The sequence below is a fragment of the Pogoniulus pusillus genome, chromosome 9, assembly GCF_015220805.1.
Source record: "Pogoniulus pusillus isolate bPogPus1 chromosome 9, bPogPus1.pri, whole genome shotgun sequence".
NCBI lineage: Eukaryota > Metazoa > Chordata > Aves > Piciformes > Lybiidae > Pogoniulus > Pogoniulus pusillus.
In genome coordinates, this window is record NC_087272.1 from 28,744,470 (window position 1) to 28,758,884 (window position 14,415).

At 42.1% G+C, this 14,415-nt stretch overlaps 1 protein-coding gene and 1 long non-coding RNA gene across 2 annotated transcripts; one reads left to right on the forward strand and one right to left on the reverse strand.

The window, feature by feature from the left end:
• Positions 1–3,994: 3,994 nt before the first annotated feature.
• On the reverse strand, positions 3,995–5,686 carry LOC135178271 (uncharacterized). Its single transcript, XR_010303446.1, has 3 exons — positions 5,620–5,686; positions 4,631–4,819; positions 3,995–4,040 (listed from the first exon to the last, which is right to left on the reverse strand). It is a non-coding gene; the product is annotated as an uncharacterized LOC135178271 (long non-coding RNA).
• A 4,103-nt stretch (positions 5,687–9,789) lies between these two features.
• LOC135178270 (general transcription factor IIE subunit 1-like) lies at positions 9,790–14,198 on the forward strand. Its single transcript, XM_064149049.1, has 4 exons — positions 9,790–10,401; positions 11,702–11,903; positions 12,341–12,564; positions 12,929–14,198. The coding sequence occupies exons 1-4, from the start codon at positions 9,954–9,956 to the stop codon at positions 13,309–13,311; spliced, it is 1,257 nt and encodes a 418-aa protein (XP_064005119.1). The 5' UTR covers positions 9,790–9,953; the 3' UTR covers positions 13,312–14,198.
• Positions 14,199–14,415: the final 217 nt, after the last annotated feature.

Consider the following 14,415-nt stretch of genomic DNA (forward strand, 5'->3'; position numbering starts at 1 on the left):
GGGGAAAACACAAAGGATGGAAGTGGGTGTGTTCCTTCATTTTCATCTACCGCACAAACACCAAGAGGGTGGTCTCACTGAGGCTTTTTTGGGGGTTGATTTTTTAACCCAGGTCAATTAAACAAACATAGGTATTTTTCCTCTTTTAAGCTTAAGTAATAATTTTACACAGCTTTCCTAGTTCTGTTGTGAAAAATGATCAAATGGGGAGAAAAAAAGTAAGCAACAGAAGAAATACACTTTACTATTACTGTATAGTCTGGTTCTGTGAAGAACAGCTCAGTATTTTAGTTTCCAGCAGAGCTTTCCTGTTAATGTAACCACAACAAGTTAATGGCGTTTGTTCTGATTAAAGGAGATGTTGCAGGAAAGACAAAGCACTTGTTTGGGTGATGGTATTTAATGGCAAAAAAATGCCAGTTTCACCTCTGCAATTTAAGAAAGCTGTGCAGTGAAACCCCAAACCACTTCAAAGGAGGGAAGAAGCGCATCTCCTGTGTCCAAAAGCAAACTGTTGGCAGCTAACGAAGACAGGAGAATCACAGAAAAGACGTTGATGCTGTCAAATTCAAGCACACACATGCAAGTGAGTTTGCATTGGATTGGCATTGGTTACAAGTTAATGCTTTGGTTTTAGAAGCGAAACTCCAGAGCAGCACCCACAAGTGTCTGGGAAAGTATCTGCTAGGGAAGAAGAAAGAGTAAATGGAAGACTTGAGCTGGAGAGAGTAGACGTGATGGATAGTGGACTGACAGGAAGCAGCTGAGAGCTTCAGGCAGACAACACAAACCAGATCCTCCTTCCCAGCACAAACACTTCCCTCACCTTCACACTGGCAGCTCTTTGGGCTACTGGTGGGAAGAGAAAAATAAAATCATGAACAAAAAGCTCAAAATCATGGCTTAAGTTACACGTGGGGACATGTAGACTGGGCGTTAGGAAAAACTTTACTGAGAGAATAGTCAGACATTAGAACAGGCTGCTCAGAGAAGTGGTGGAATTGCTATCCCCAGAAGAGTTCAAGAAACATGTAGATAGGGCTTCAGGACACAGTTTAGTGGTCATGGTAGCTGAGTTACAGTTGGACTCAATGATCTTAAAGGTCTTTTCCAACCTTAATGACTCTATGGTTTCACGTTAGTGGCAACATCAGGCAAATGATCTGCTTATGCCATGGATCATGAGATGGACTCTCTTCTGCTTTTGAAGGACCAAAAGCATTTTGAGCAAGGCACATCCAAGCAGCAAAACCTCTTATCCTTGCCACCAGAAGAACAAGATGAGCCAGGAAGAGTAATGCCCAATCAAAGCAGTGGCAGAAACCACAATTTGCCTTGGGAAGAAAAGTCCAGATATTTACACATTGTATGAGAAACTGCCTTTGACTGTTAAAAGACTCAGGAAACACAACATACCAGTTGTCCAAATACTGTGAAAGAAGCAGACCATGCAGGTCTGCCTACCCATTTTTCAGATCATCCTGACTTACGGTACTGAGGATTTTAAAGGTCTTTTGTAGCTGAGTCTGCTCCCACACTGTTACTTGGAAGACAGTAATTAGAAAGGAGTTAGTCTGTTTAGGTACTGAGAAGCACTGTGCTCAGGACATTTTCTGATCTGCAGTGAATCAGCTCTGAATGACATTAATTGTGTGTGGCATAATCTCTCTCAGTCTCATTTGTTTTGCAAAGTTGTTCTCATGGTTCAAGGGTTATGTGTTGGCAGAAAAATCCCAGTAGTGAGGTTGCCACTGTTGGGTATCCTGTATTTGAGGTAACTCCAGTTACCTCAAAGGCTTGCTCAAGGTTTTCCACCTGTCTTTCTTTTAATTTTGCTAAGCTTTCTCTCTTAGGCAGACACTCAGTATAGAAAAAAAAAAATTCATCCCTAGTCAGTTCCCTCTTTGTATTTCAGTGAAAATGGATCAATTTGTTAAGAAATATAAACCAAACTTTCTTTTTTTTAATCTGTAATAATAAAAGTAGATCAAAGCACTGAGTTGTAGGAAAACTGCTGAACTGCTGTGTTGTTTTTAAAGCGGAACTTTAATTCAGGTAGCTGGAGGTGTTTGGATTAGACATAGGCTTTTCTCAGGCTACACCCACTGTCTGAATTACTCTGCTGTTTAAACCTTTAAGTAGTTACCTATCATTTGCATAAACTTAGTTCCCAAAATGCTACATCTGCACTCCTGCAAGAGGTGCACATGCACTGTGCCCTGAGAGCTAGAAGCAGTTCTCTGAAGACAGCCACATCCAGCTGCAGTAGGTATAGTTTCTGCATGAACCAGGTGGGGAAGAGACTGGAGTGGGGAAACAGGGGATAAACAAACCAACAAACCACCAGAGAGGAACAGGAGACAGTGTGTCAGGAGAGATCACAGTAAAGAGAAGTAAAACAGAACAAGAAGACAGACTAGAGTGGCAGGCTACAAAGATCCAGCAACTGCAGTATACTTGTCCAGTGACCCCATTACTCCTTAAATTAAGCCCTCCTTGGCTCTCGTCTGAAACCCCAACAAAATTGTACCTCCCTAACTGCAGCAGCCTGTGTGATTAGTAACTGCTGGTGCCACACTTTTTCAAATGATGCTGAAAGATGGTAGATCTAAGCTGATTCCCTGAGAAAATAACATTGACATTAAAAATACATATTAGCCTAAGCAAACATTCTTTAGATTTAAAAGCAAAATAAGGCACATTAAATGTATACTAAGGCTGTGAAGTGTCCAGAAGCCAACAATGATAGCAGCTGCTCATTCTCTGGTGGGGGTTGGCCTCTTCTCCCAGGCAACCAGCAATAGAACAAGAGGACACAGTCTCAAGTTGTGCCAGGGAAAGAATAGGAAGCTCTTCACAGAGGGAGTGATTGGCATTGGAATGGGCTGCCCAAGGAGGTGGTGGAGGCACCGTCCCTGGAGGTGTTCAAGAAAAGACTGGATAAGGCACTTAGTGCCATGGTCTAGTTGACTGGCTAGGGCTGGGTGCTAGGTTGGACTGGATGATCTTGGAGGTCTCTTCCAACCTGGTTGATTCTATGATTCTATGATTTTTGGATGAGTTAGTCTCTTTGTATGGTCTTTGGATATACAGAGGTCCCTTGTTTCACTCACTGCACAGGACAGGTCACAGTGCTTGTGATGAGTGAAGATGGAATAATAAAGGAGAAAGTCTTCTACTTTGTTCCAGCTTTGATCAGTACACGAATGCCTTGCAACAGAAAGGAGGATCTTCCAGAACAAGCACCTGCTGGGATAACTTCTGCCAGGTGCTGACAGGCAACTCACCCAAAAGGTTGTATTTGGTCACTATTCAGTCTCTGATACAAGCGGCTGTACATTGGAAGCACCAATCACAACAGCAACCAAGACAGAGCTATGCTGCAATCATATAAAGTGCTATAAAATGTATCCTGATTTTTTACATCCTAGTTCAGGCTTTCAAAAGTGTTTGGCAGTCCTGGTTTCAAGTTCTGTACCTCAGAGCTCCATACGTAACACATGCACTATATCCTCTATCTTTCTACACATCAGGAAGATTATGACATAAACTAATTCAAAAAGAAGTCTAAAGCCCTCTGACAGAGTTGATTTGATACCAGCGTGCCTCCAAGGATTGTGGAATTAAGTAATACAGGGAGAACACCACAGGAAACTGTTAAGAAATTGAATCATCTCAATGCAAGGTTTGGATGGTTCACAAAATAAGCAGGGCTCAGGGCCACAGCAACACCCTGAACAATTACCCTCCACGTGGCAGCTGAGGCAGAGATTTTGTGAAAGGGCCAGCATGAGGGGAAAAGAAGAGAGCTCACTCTGTGATTAAGCCCTTTGCTTGTACAGGGCAGCAGGTTACGCCTATGCATCCACTGTAAGCCAGGTGTTCTCTTACTTGGCAGTGCCTGAATGCAGAAGCTAGACAGCTAGAGATGCTGTTTTTTAAACCAAGGGCTGGCTATCAGCTGGTGTGGAAAATCTAAGACAGCAGAACCTACCTTTCACATTCATGTCCAGGGAAAGGCAGAACAACAGCTGTTTGGACTGAAGAGGACAATAAAGCAACTGATAACAGCTGCCATTTACCCAAGATTCACATCACAGCCCCCCTTCCCCAACTTCTGCTCTGCCAACATGTAAAACATGCTTCATTTTCTCTATGAAGTTCTTGATTATACTTATGCCTCCCAAAGCAGCAATGCACCCATTTTTTCCTTCAGCCTCTGACCAGACTCCCCTCAAGACCGCTCAGTTGGTTATCTGCCTCCTTTTCATGAAGTAGCCTGTGAGTACAGTGCATATACCATTTGAGATAAACACCCCCGCCACCCAAATGGGTTTGAAATGAAGCCAGCTGACTTTGCCTGTCTCCACCTCAAGCTCCTACTTTCAACAATGTCTGTTACACAACACTGCAACAACATACTAGCAGAAATCCTGCTTCCCACGGCCCGTGGTGCCAGGACAACCTAAAGTCAGACATAACCTGCTCAAACCACACTTCCTTTTTCTTTGGCTTGTGATTTTCACTCCTACTCTGAGGTAGCACAGCACGAGCCCATACAGGATTGCCTCCCATTCACCAAACAGACCAAGACCTAGCTGAGCAACACCTTTGCTACATGGAGATTTACCTCTTCTACATGGAGGTTATCTGTCCTCGTGTTGTCAGCCAGAGCTTGCACAGATGACTGTGATTTCCTGTTTCTGAAAGTGGTGATACCAGCCAGACCATTCCTCTCCTTAATTTAGAAAGCTGTTTGGTGTTTTCTGGTGATCTGGTTCCACACCTCCACATAAGCTGAGCACTGCAGTTACAGGCACTGGCAAGGAAACCCATGGGTATTATCCACTGTAAACATTTCCCACAGACTAAACACAACAGGTACCAGCAAGCAGTCCTGCTCCTTTGCATTTTCTGCTGTGACAAAACAACAAACAGCATACTCAAGAACCACAATATAAATCACAAGCAAGAGCAGAGCTAATGTCAGGGATATTTCTATAGTCACTTGTTCCTGCAGTTTCTAAAATGCAGTCTCAAACCCTTGAAGCATTTTCAAATCTAAATTCTTGCTACAGCTGCTAAACAAGAGGATGATCAGAGGGCTGGAGCACCTGTTCTATGGTGACAGACTGAGAGAATCGGAGTTGTTCAGTCTGGAGAAGAGAAGGCTCTGAGGAGACCTTATTGTGGCCTTCCAGAAAGCTGGAGAGAGACTTTAGAGTGTCAGGGAGTGATAGGACTAGGGGGAATGGATTCAGACTAGAGGAGGGTAGATTTAGACATTAGGAAGAGGTACTTCGCCCTAAGGGCGGTGAGACACTGGAACAGCTGCCCAAAGAAGTGGAAGCCCCATTCCTGGAAGATTTTGAGGCCAGGCTGAACGTGGCTCTGAGAAACGTGATTTAGTGGAAAGTGTCCCTGCCCATGGCAGGGGGGTTGGAACTAGATTATCCTTCAGATCCCTTCTAACCCTGACAATTCTATGACTCTATAATAATGGAGATCCTAACACAATTCAGGATTTTACATGGACCATACAGCATCTGGAACCTTTATTTCAATATTGTTTTTAAACATGGATGTTTAACCTGTAAAAGGAATTAATAGCATACATACCTTTATTTTCTAGAGAAATACCATGAAAATTTGCTTTTTATTTCCTTTTGAAGACATAAACCACCTAAAAAAAAAAAAGATGAATGAATAAGTAAAAATGTGAACTCCAGCAAATATAAATTCTAGGCTTTTTCTTTGCAAGTTACTCAAGTTGTCAGGTTTGTTAGGTTATAAGAGCTTATAAACACAAGCTATGCAAATGACCTATACTAAATATTTGTTTTGCAGCAATAATACTTAATTATTATGTTACTTTTAGTCTTCTAAAGTCATGATAATGAAAACACTAATCAAAGATTGCAGTGACATTTTCAGTCCTTGCCTGTTGTAGGTGGAATTCATTGAGCAATAAGATTTAGAACTTTATCATGATGCAATGCATGTAAGGCTGAATTCATTCAGCTGCTAATGAAATGTGTTCAGGGGACTCTTACACTCCAGCTGGGTGCTAATTAGGGCTTATCACAGATAGGTCTAGGAAGGGGTTGGAAAATACTTAAGCCCATTTTGCAGAAACTTTTAGCTTTGAGAAAAGGAGCAATTCTACAATCCCAGCCTGAAGCTTTCTGCCTGCTCAGAAGAGGTAATGATAAGGTTTCTAACTTATTTGCAATTGAAATGGTTGTATGAAGTCTGACAAAAGATTAACAGATCTTTCTGGCTCGGTGTCCTTTAGGTGTAAGATGGGGAGCTTGCCTTTTCAGGCAGCTCAAGAGAAATGTTAATTAAGTAACCGGCTTCAGAGAAACCTTGCAGAACTTGCTCTATGTGACGTCTATTAACTTGAAAGGCTTTTGATAGTTGCCTACCAGCACTATAAGCAACTCTTCATATGTTTATCAAAGCAAAAAGAATATGCTAAAGGTAGTTCTGCTTATGGGAAAACCAAGACACTGTATTTCTGTCTCCTCAGTGAAGAATAAAATAACTCTATGTTAATTATAAGCAGGCATCAAAGTTACTGAATAATCTTTAAAATAATCAATCTAAGCAGCTGGGGAGAGAAAAGAATGAAAATATTTACCTGAATAGCCAAATACCTGCCGTGTTTGTGTTGACAGCATCTCTGCTGTGGAGCCAATTCCTGTTTAAAGTCCCTCTCTGTATGAAACTGATCCTCTTCTTCCTTCTTTGCTTAGTATGGGTGGTGTCAAGCTCCTCTGAAAGGAGAGCTGCTGCCTGAGAACTGGACAATAGCTTTCAGAAATCAGTTTTCCTGAACTGCCAGATTTCAGATTTGGTGACTAGAACCTAGAGAAGTTTTTCAAAATACTCTGGGAAAATATTCCCTCAAATATACCAAAGCACTATAAAGAAAGCTCCCCCCCATTTTGATTTTTATATTGGTTTTTGCTATATATACAGCTCAGGTTCTTTTGCAGCTTATAGGAAGACTTCTTAAGGTGTTTGTATTTCCCATGAATGTTCTTTATTATGGGAAAATTCATCCATTTCTGCAAGCTTTTACTTTTTATATTCAACCATGAGTTTGTGTCTCTGAATTTCCACTGCAAATGGACAGTGAGCTCTGTGGATTTGGTCTTCAAAAACACTTTTCACTGGGATATATTCATGATACTTACAACATGTGTTTAAGTATGGTGGCTGAGGTTCTGTTGAGTGGGTGGAGTGAGGGTTTTGTTGGTGGGGTTGTTTGGGTTTGGTGGGTTTTTCATTTTCCCTGAATAGTTTACAAGGTTGTAAGACTCTGGACCTGAAGCACTTTTTAACATTAAGGTGCTTGAAAGCACTTTGGTGCAGTCTAGACTTCCTAACACTTCAAAGTATTGCTTGCTTTAGAGATGCAAGTCTGGGATAAGGAGTCTTCTAGAGAACTGATAGGTCAATACACTTCAAGCTTACAGTTCAGGTTCTACTTCTTCCTTAATGATGTTATCTACTAATCACAGTCTCTATGAAATTACTTTTGTTCTGTATTTGACTTAGGGTAAGAAAAAAGTCATGAAACCTTCTCCAAGTCCTTTAAGTGTTAGAATTCTGCCTCTGTTAGCCAAAGACCAGATGCAGAAGTGGTTTTGTTCTTTCGTTAAGTGCCACAATCCAACTGGCTGGTGGCACCTCTGTAGAAACCTACTAAAAACTACACACTGGTAGCTTCTATGCTGTTTGCAGCTTCTTGGCTATTCTCCTCCACGTACCCTGTTCTTAAACATCAAAGGAAAGCCTACTCAGCTCTAAGTGCTAAGAGCCCTTGCTGTGGGTGCAGAAAGGAAAACTCTCTGCTGAGTGCAGCTGGAGTGCAAGCATGGTCAAGTGGCTCAAGGATGGCCCCTTTGCTCAATAACTTGTTAGCCAACAGGAGGGCATTTGGTTTTATCTGTCAGCAAATGCACTTGGATACTTGAGGTAGCTCATCCACCAAGGAAAGAGGTACAGTAAAGAAGATTTTATTGAACTTTCCTTCTCCTTTCAGCAGGTGGAGTTTCAGACTCTTGATTAGATGCACCACAGGCACACCTGCACCCATACACACAGATGGTGTGTCATACCCTTGCTAGGGCTTGGCTGGGAGCAAGGTCAGGGTTTAACTTCTGGGAGACCTGGCTGAAAACACGACAAAGGGCCTGTGCTTTCCTGTCTGCAGAAGTAAGCATTGTCCAACTGGGGCATGAGTTACACAGTCCAGCTAATATGTGGCTGTTGGATGCACAGTACTTAACTCTGTATTGAGGACAAGGGCAAAGGAGAAGTGAAAGGGTCCAAGTATAATAAAAATTAAATTGCTCCTTCCTCGCTGTCTTTGTGAAAAAGCATAGAATTGCACTTCTTATACTCTGAGGACTGTCAATAAGCTGACTTGCATTCTCTAAAGCTTCCCTCCTTACTGTAGTAAAACTTCACTCTCTTGGAACAGAGCAGAAGAATTTAGGTTAGACAGGACCTCTGAAGGCTCTCTAGCCCAACCCTGCTCATGGCACAACTCATCTCAAAGCAAGATCAGGCTGCTCTGGCTTTTGTCCAGTGGAAGTACAGAGACTTCATCTCCTCCCTGGGCAGCCTGTTCTGGTGTTTCCTCGCTCTTCCTGTGGGAAATTTAGGTCAGTGTGGTGCTACTGCCTTCAGGGTTCCCAGCCTCAGAGCAGTAGGTTTACATCTGGCTTAGCCTGACCAAAAGGCAATGCTTCCTCTATGAGCTGCAGATTTAATTACAGCTCAACTGCCAGGCTACTGCAAATAGGCTTTGTTCATTTAACTAGGATTTCTGCTGAAGGTCACTTGGAAGCTCTATGTAGCAATAAGCAATCACCCAGGCTTGACCAGGGTGCCCTCAGCAGTGGGTGGCAGTGCTGGCAATGCTCCATACTATCCCACTACCTGCCCACCTTCTGATCCTGTGGCTGCACCTGCACTATTTGGCAGCATGCTGCATAGTTCTTTGCAACTCAGTCTGTCTAGAGGGTGCATATTACGTATTACAATAGGGTTTTGACATGCCTCAGACAAGAGAACTGGGAAATAGTTTTATTCAAGCATCCCTCCATTTTTCCTTCTTCTCCTTCCATTCTTTACAAATAAGAAACAGGGCAGGTGGATTGATTAAAACTAGTCATGCTCTAGTTAATGGAATTAGGAATTGGTTATTGACGGAAGTCCTACATCTACAAAGGAGAAGAGCATTTAAGGAGAAAAATACTGTTACAAATGCTCCCTGATGTTTTAGTGTAGTGGAACAAGCAGACACAGCCTGAAACACCCTGTGCTGACTGAGGACAGTGCCAGAATAGATGGAGCATCTTGTGCCCCAGCTTTGTTAGGCCTGTCTTTGACCATGGCATCCAACAAAAGAAATCACATAAAACAAGCTGAAGTGTGCTCAAATCTCTCTTGTAGCTTTGCCACAAAAGGAGATACAGCAACATCTATTTCCATATTGTTACAACCTAAGCTAGGGATTTGTCGCCCAGCTTGTCCTAAGCTTTATTTTGAAGGCATACAGTGTTCACATCTTACCTGGCTAGCTGGGGATGAAAACAGTTAACTGTGCTGTCTTCTGTGAGGAGGGTTATTACACACTTTCTGTAACCTGTTTTCCTAGATGTCTTCTGTTAGTTTTTACACAAGAGGACATGAATATTTCAGCTGTAATTGCTATACTATCAAGATGAGGTAATCTTTGATATCTATTGATACCTTCCCATCCCCAGGTGCAGGTTAAGTATTTTGCATGAATCTATTCAGTGACAACTCTAGCAGAAGTGCAGCACCGCAAGTGCTCTGTATGCTCCTGTGAGCACTAAGAAAGGTTCACTACAGCTCACCTTCCTCCCATTTGCTGAACAGCACTTCCCCTTCTGACAGTGCTTCAGCCCCTAATGGAAGAAAAAAGTGTTACAACAGAGGTTCCAGCAGCCCTACAGCACCTGGCCAAATACATCGTGCGTGGTTTCTATGGAGTAGAGTTCTGCCTGGCCTTTGATGTGCTGATCCGCTACCGCTGTGTGAAGGAGGATGACTTGCTGCAGTTGCTCAAGTATGAACATAAGCAGCTGCGCACCATCCTCAACACGCTCAAGGCAGACAAGCTCGTGAAGCTGCGTATGCGAGTTGAAACAGGGCCCAACGGGAAGAGCACGAGGCACAATTATTACTACATCAACTACAAAGTGCTGGTGGACGTGGTAAAATACAAACTGGATCATATGCGCCGGAAAATAGAAGCAGATGAGCGGGATTCAACCACCAGGTCCTCTTTTAAATGTCCATCATGCTCCAGCACTTACACAGACCTGGAAGTCAATCAGCTCTTTGATGTGTTTACAGGTATGATGCTTGTTTGTTCTTAGGATGTTTATCTTAGGCGTGTTTGCCAGAATATCTTTCTTGTTCATGGGTGGAAAAGGGCCTGGGACAGAAGCTGAGAGGTGAAACTAAGAGAAAAAGCTGTCTTAGTATAACATGAGAAGCAAGAGGAAGAATTCTGAATGCACAAGATGGTGCTGGGAATTGGATTTCAGGCTTCAGCTTTGCTATGAACAAGACACTTAACTTCGTTCAAGGTTTGACTCACTCAATTCTTATGAATCCCACTTCCTTTCATATGGAGTGAAAATGCAGTATTGGCTTAATTTTGATCTGTTAGTTAATGCATTTGTTGTCAGCTCTCCTGATGGAAGAGTTGGAGAAGATAGATAAAACTGTTTGCAGTCATCTACTGTGATGAGCATACTCAGCTCAGCACCATACCTATGCTGGAAACGGGGATGTTGAGGCTCTTCTGGGAGCATAAACCCACCGCAGAAGTGGCATTCTCCAAAATCAAAATGACTACCTAGAGAGTGCTCTTTCAGAACTAGTCAGTGTGGCCTCGTATCACAATATATTACTCTAAGCACAGCTGTTGTGTTAACATCAGGATGATGGTACCTAGAAAAGACACCCAGAGCCAGGGATGGTAAACTTTAAATGACTAACTTGACATGTAAAGGTGATGTTTGTGTACTGCCAGATCACCCCTTTGTCATGGTAGTGAAAAGCACTCATTAAAGGTGGTGGTGTATGCGTACAGAATATGGTTTCACTTTTTTGCTTTAAGAGATAAACACAGGTTTTTAGCATATGCCTTGACTCAATGTTTTGAACTTTAGAACTCTGAACAACTAAAACCAGACGCCACTTAGACTTTCAAATGCCTTTTCCCCCCCTACATTATGAACAGAAGAAAAAAATCAAGCTTGTGGACCATCTGATGATACTTTCTGTATCCCTGGAAGCATTTAAAAAGGTGGCACTTACCAGTATTGGTGGGATTGTGAGCTTGAGAGGTTGGACTTCCATGATCTCAAAGATCTCTTCCAACCTAGATGGTTCTATGTCTAGCCAACTTAACTTTTTCCTCTGATAGAGACATTTCTGTCTTGCATAGCAATTGTGTGAATATCATCAGTCCTTCTCAATAAAAACAAACAAAATGAAGCTTGCCTTTAGTTTGCATTTCCCTAGTCAACGTGAACAAATCAAGTCAGAATATCTTGGTGGTTGTCCAGCCTGTGGACTCCTTCACAATATACTGATGTCTTGTGTCCTATGAACATGAGAATTTCCTATCTGGGTGATGTTGCAGAGACTTTCCGCTGCACCTACTGCAACGCTGAAGTAGAAGAAGATGCCTCGGCGCTTCCCAAGCGCGATGCTCGAACCTTGCTAGCAAAATTCAATGAGCAGATGGAACCCATCTTTGTGCTGCTGCGGGAGATTGAAGACACTATTCTGACATATGACTTGCTGGAACCTCAGCCTGCAGAGATACCAGAATTAACACAGAGGTATGAAAATAATCCTAGAGCTTCTACTAATTAATCCAAACCCTCTCATACCTTTCCCGTTGTAAAACTTCTGAAATACTGAATTTTCAGACTACCTTCTACTCCCTTCTGCTGTGTTTAGTACTGTCAGATGTTTAATGTAGCCTGGAGTAGCCAAGGCATTCTAAGTTATCATTGTGCATCTGTGTTAAGTTTGGGCTTTTTTTGCTACCTTATGTTTGAAGTAATTTTCCAGAGTACTTTGGCTTTTACTCGTAGCCCTTTCTGTGAGAATGTAACACTTCCCTATCCATGTGGGCTTTGGTTTGTTCCTCTTTTGGGGGTTTCAGTGTCTGGTTTTGATCGTTGGTTAGTTTTCTTGCATGTGGGTGGTATTTTTAAAGGAACAAGGAGGGAGTTTTCCCTGAATTTAACCTGCCCAAAATGGGTGACTTCAGCTTTGATCAGGTGGAGTCAAGCATGCTAGAATCTTGCAGCCAACTTGAAAAATTGGCCAACAGAAGTTCCTCTTCTGGCAATATGTACACTCAAAACTTCGTTATTGATATCCAAGACTCCGAGCCCAAGAAGAGGAGAAAAGAGAAAGCAACCAAAGAACAACCTGTCTGGATGTCACAGAGCACCATAGAAGGAGCAACAACAGCCAGTAACAGTAGCATTGGTGAGTTAAATTCAGCAGCTTTACTGCATTTATCTTTACTATTGAGGTTTGGTTTAGAATATGGAGTAATGTTTCAATTTTGCACTAGTGGCTATCAGATCTTAGCTTCTAAAAACATAGCTCTCAGACTGATGGAGGTAGTATTCCTAAAGGTAGAGGTCAGGTACCATCTCCTGAAGGTTTTGGTTCTAACCATGCAGTAATCTTCTGAAGTTGAAAGATCTTGGAAATGTCTACACTTTCAAGAGAATAGATTCTGAAGAGTAGGTAAAAAAAAACCCTAGAGTAGAAAAAAACCCAAAACATTAATGCCTGTGGTAACTGTAAACTATTGCTACCTCTAACACTCAGTATTGTGTAGTAGGAGTAAAGGCTTCTGAAGAAAGTGTTAAAGAAACTCTTACTGGCAATGAAATCATCAAGACTCTTCTGATGCATGAATTCAAGTCATCATCATCAAGCACAGACCAGGCTCCTGTTGTCAAAAGCAAAGTACCTGAACCAGACAGTGATAGTGAGTCTGAAGAAGAGGCCAAGCATTCAAGAGCAGGAATGAAAACAGCAGGCAGCAACTGTGACCAAGAGAAGGAACAGGAAATGCTGAGTCCTATTTTAATGGTAGGTGGTCAGCCTCATTCATATGGTGAAGTCTGTGAAAATCCAGACCTTGTCTCTCTAATGACGAATGAGGAGAGAGAAGCTTACATAAAAGTAGGGCAAGAAATGTTCCAGTCAGTCTTTGAATAAATACTACTGCAAGATGTTAAACTGCATAGAAGGAGCAAAGCCTTCTGAAATAAACCAGTTAGGCTAATGGTTTAACAAATGTCACTCAAAACTTAAAGAGTTAAGTTTTGTTTGAATTCCTTGCTATGAAGCAAGGTAGTAATCTTGTAGCTGGTAACTACAGTTCAAAACACTGTATTATAGCAAAAGTAACCCAAAGTTGTTATGGGTTTTCTGTTGTCTTGCAGCACTCACAAAGCTGAATCATTCACTTGTTTTGGATCACAAACTGCTTTGAGATAAAATGGGGATCTGATTAAAATCAAGTTTCAGAAGTAATACTGTAATTTATTTTAAGAAAATAATTATTTCACCCTTCTCCTAGAAGTTGCAGATGCTTCCAGTGGTGGAAGTTAGTCAAAGCCTGTCCTAGGTTGAGCCTTATGTGTTTAAGGACCATGGAGTACAGACATCCAAGACATGGTCCAGAATGGCCAGGAGTAGTCAGGAATTTGTAACCCTTAGGTATTTCACTCCCATAATTATCTTACTTTATTTAGGCTGACAGCAAAGCCAGTTCATTCTCTTTGTTCTCTCCGCTCTCCTGTCTGTTAACAATGTGGGGATATCATAGGCCTGTTTGGCCTGACTGAAGGCGACACAATTCAGACCTGGCGGCTAGAGCTAGCCTACCAAAGGACCGGGGAAGAAAGAGCACTAGGTCTTATGGAGAACTCCACATGGGAGAAGAAAAACGGTTCTGGGTTTTTGGTCTGTTTGGAGAATGTTTGGGCTTGATGGGATTCTGTGTGTATTTCATATGCTTCTGCACTGCTTTGCATGGTAGTTTGTAGTTAGCAGTAGCACCTTCCATTTAATCCCTGAATATATTCTGTATTTCTATCCAATCCTGTGTGGTTTTTTTTTTTTAATTACTTTGAAAGTAATTTTAGAGCTCTGTCTTCCCCCACTGCTCCTTTAAATGAGTAAAAAACCCAACATAATTTGATTTCACTCCACACCAGTGTGTTCACCTCACAGCAGTAACAGACAGATGTTATACAGCAATGTCCATCTGAGGACAAAGCTAGCACTGAATTGTTTCAGCTGCAGAGGAAAAACAGC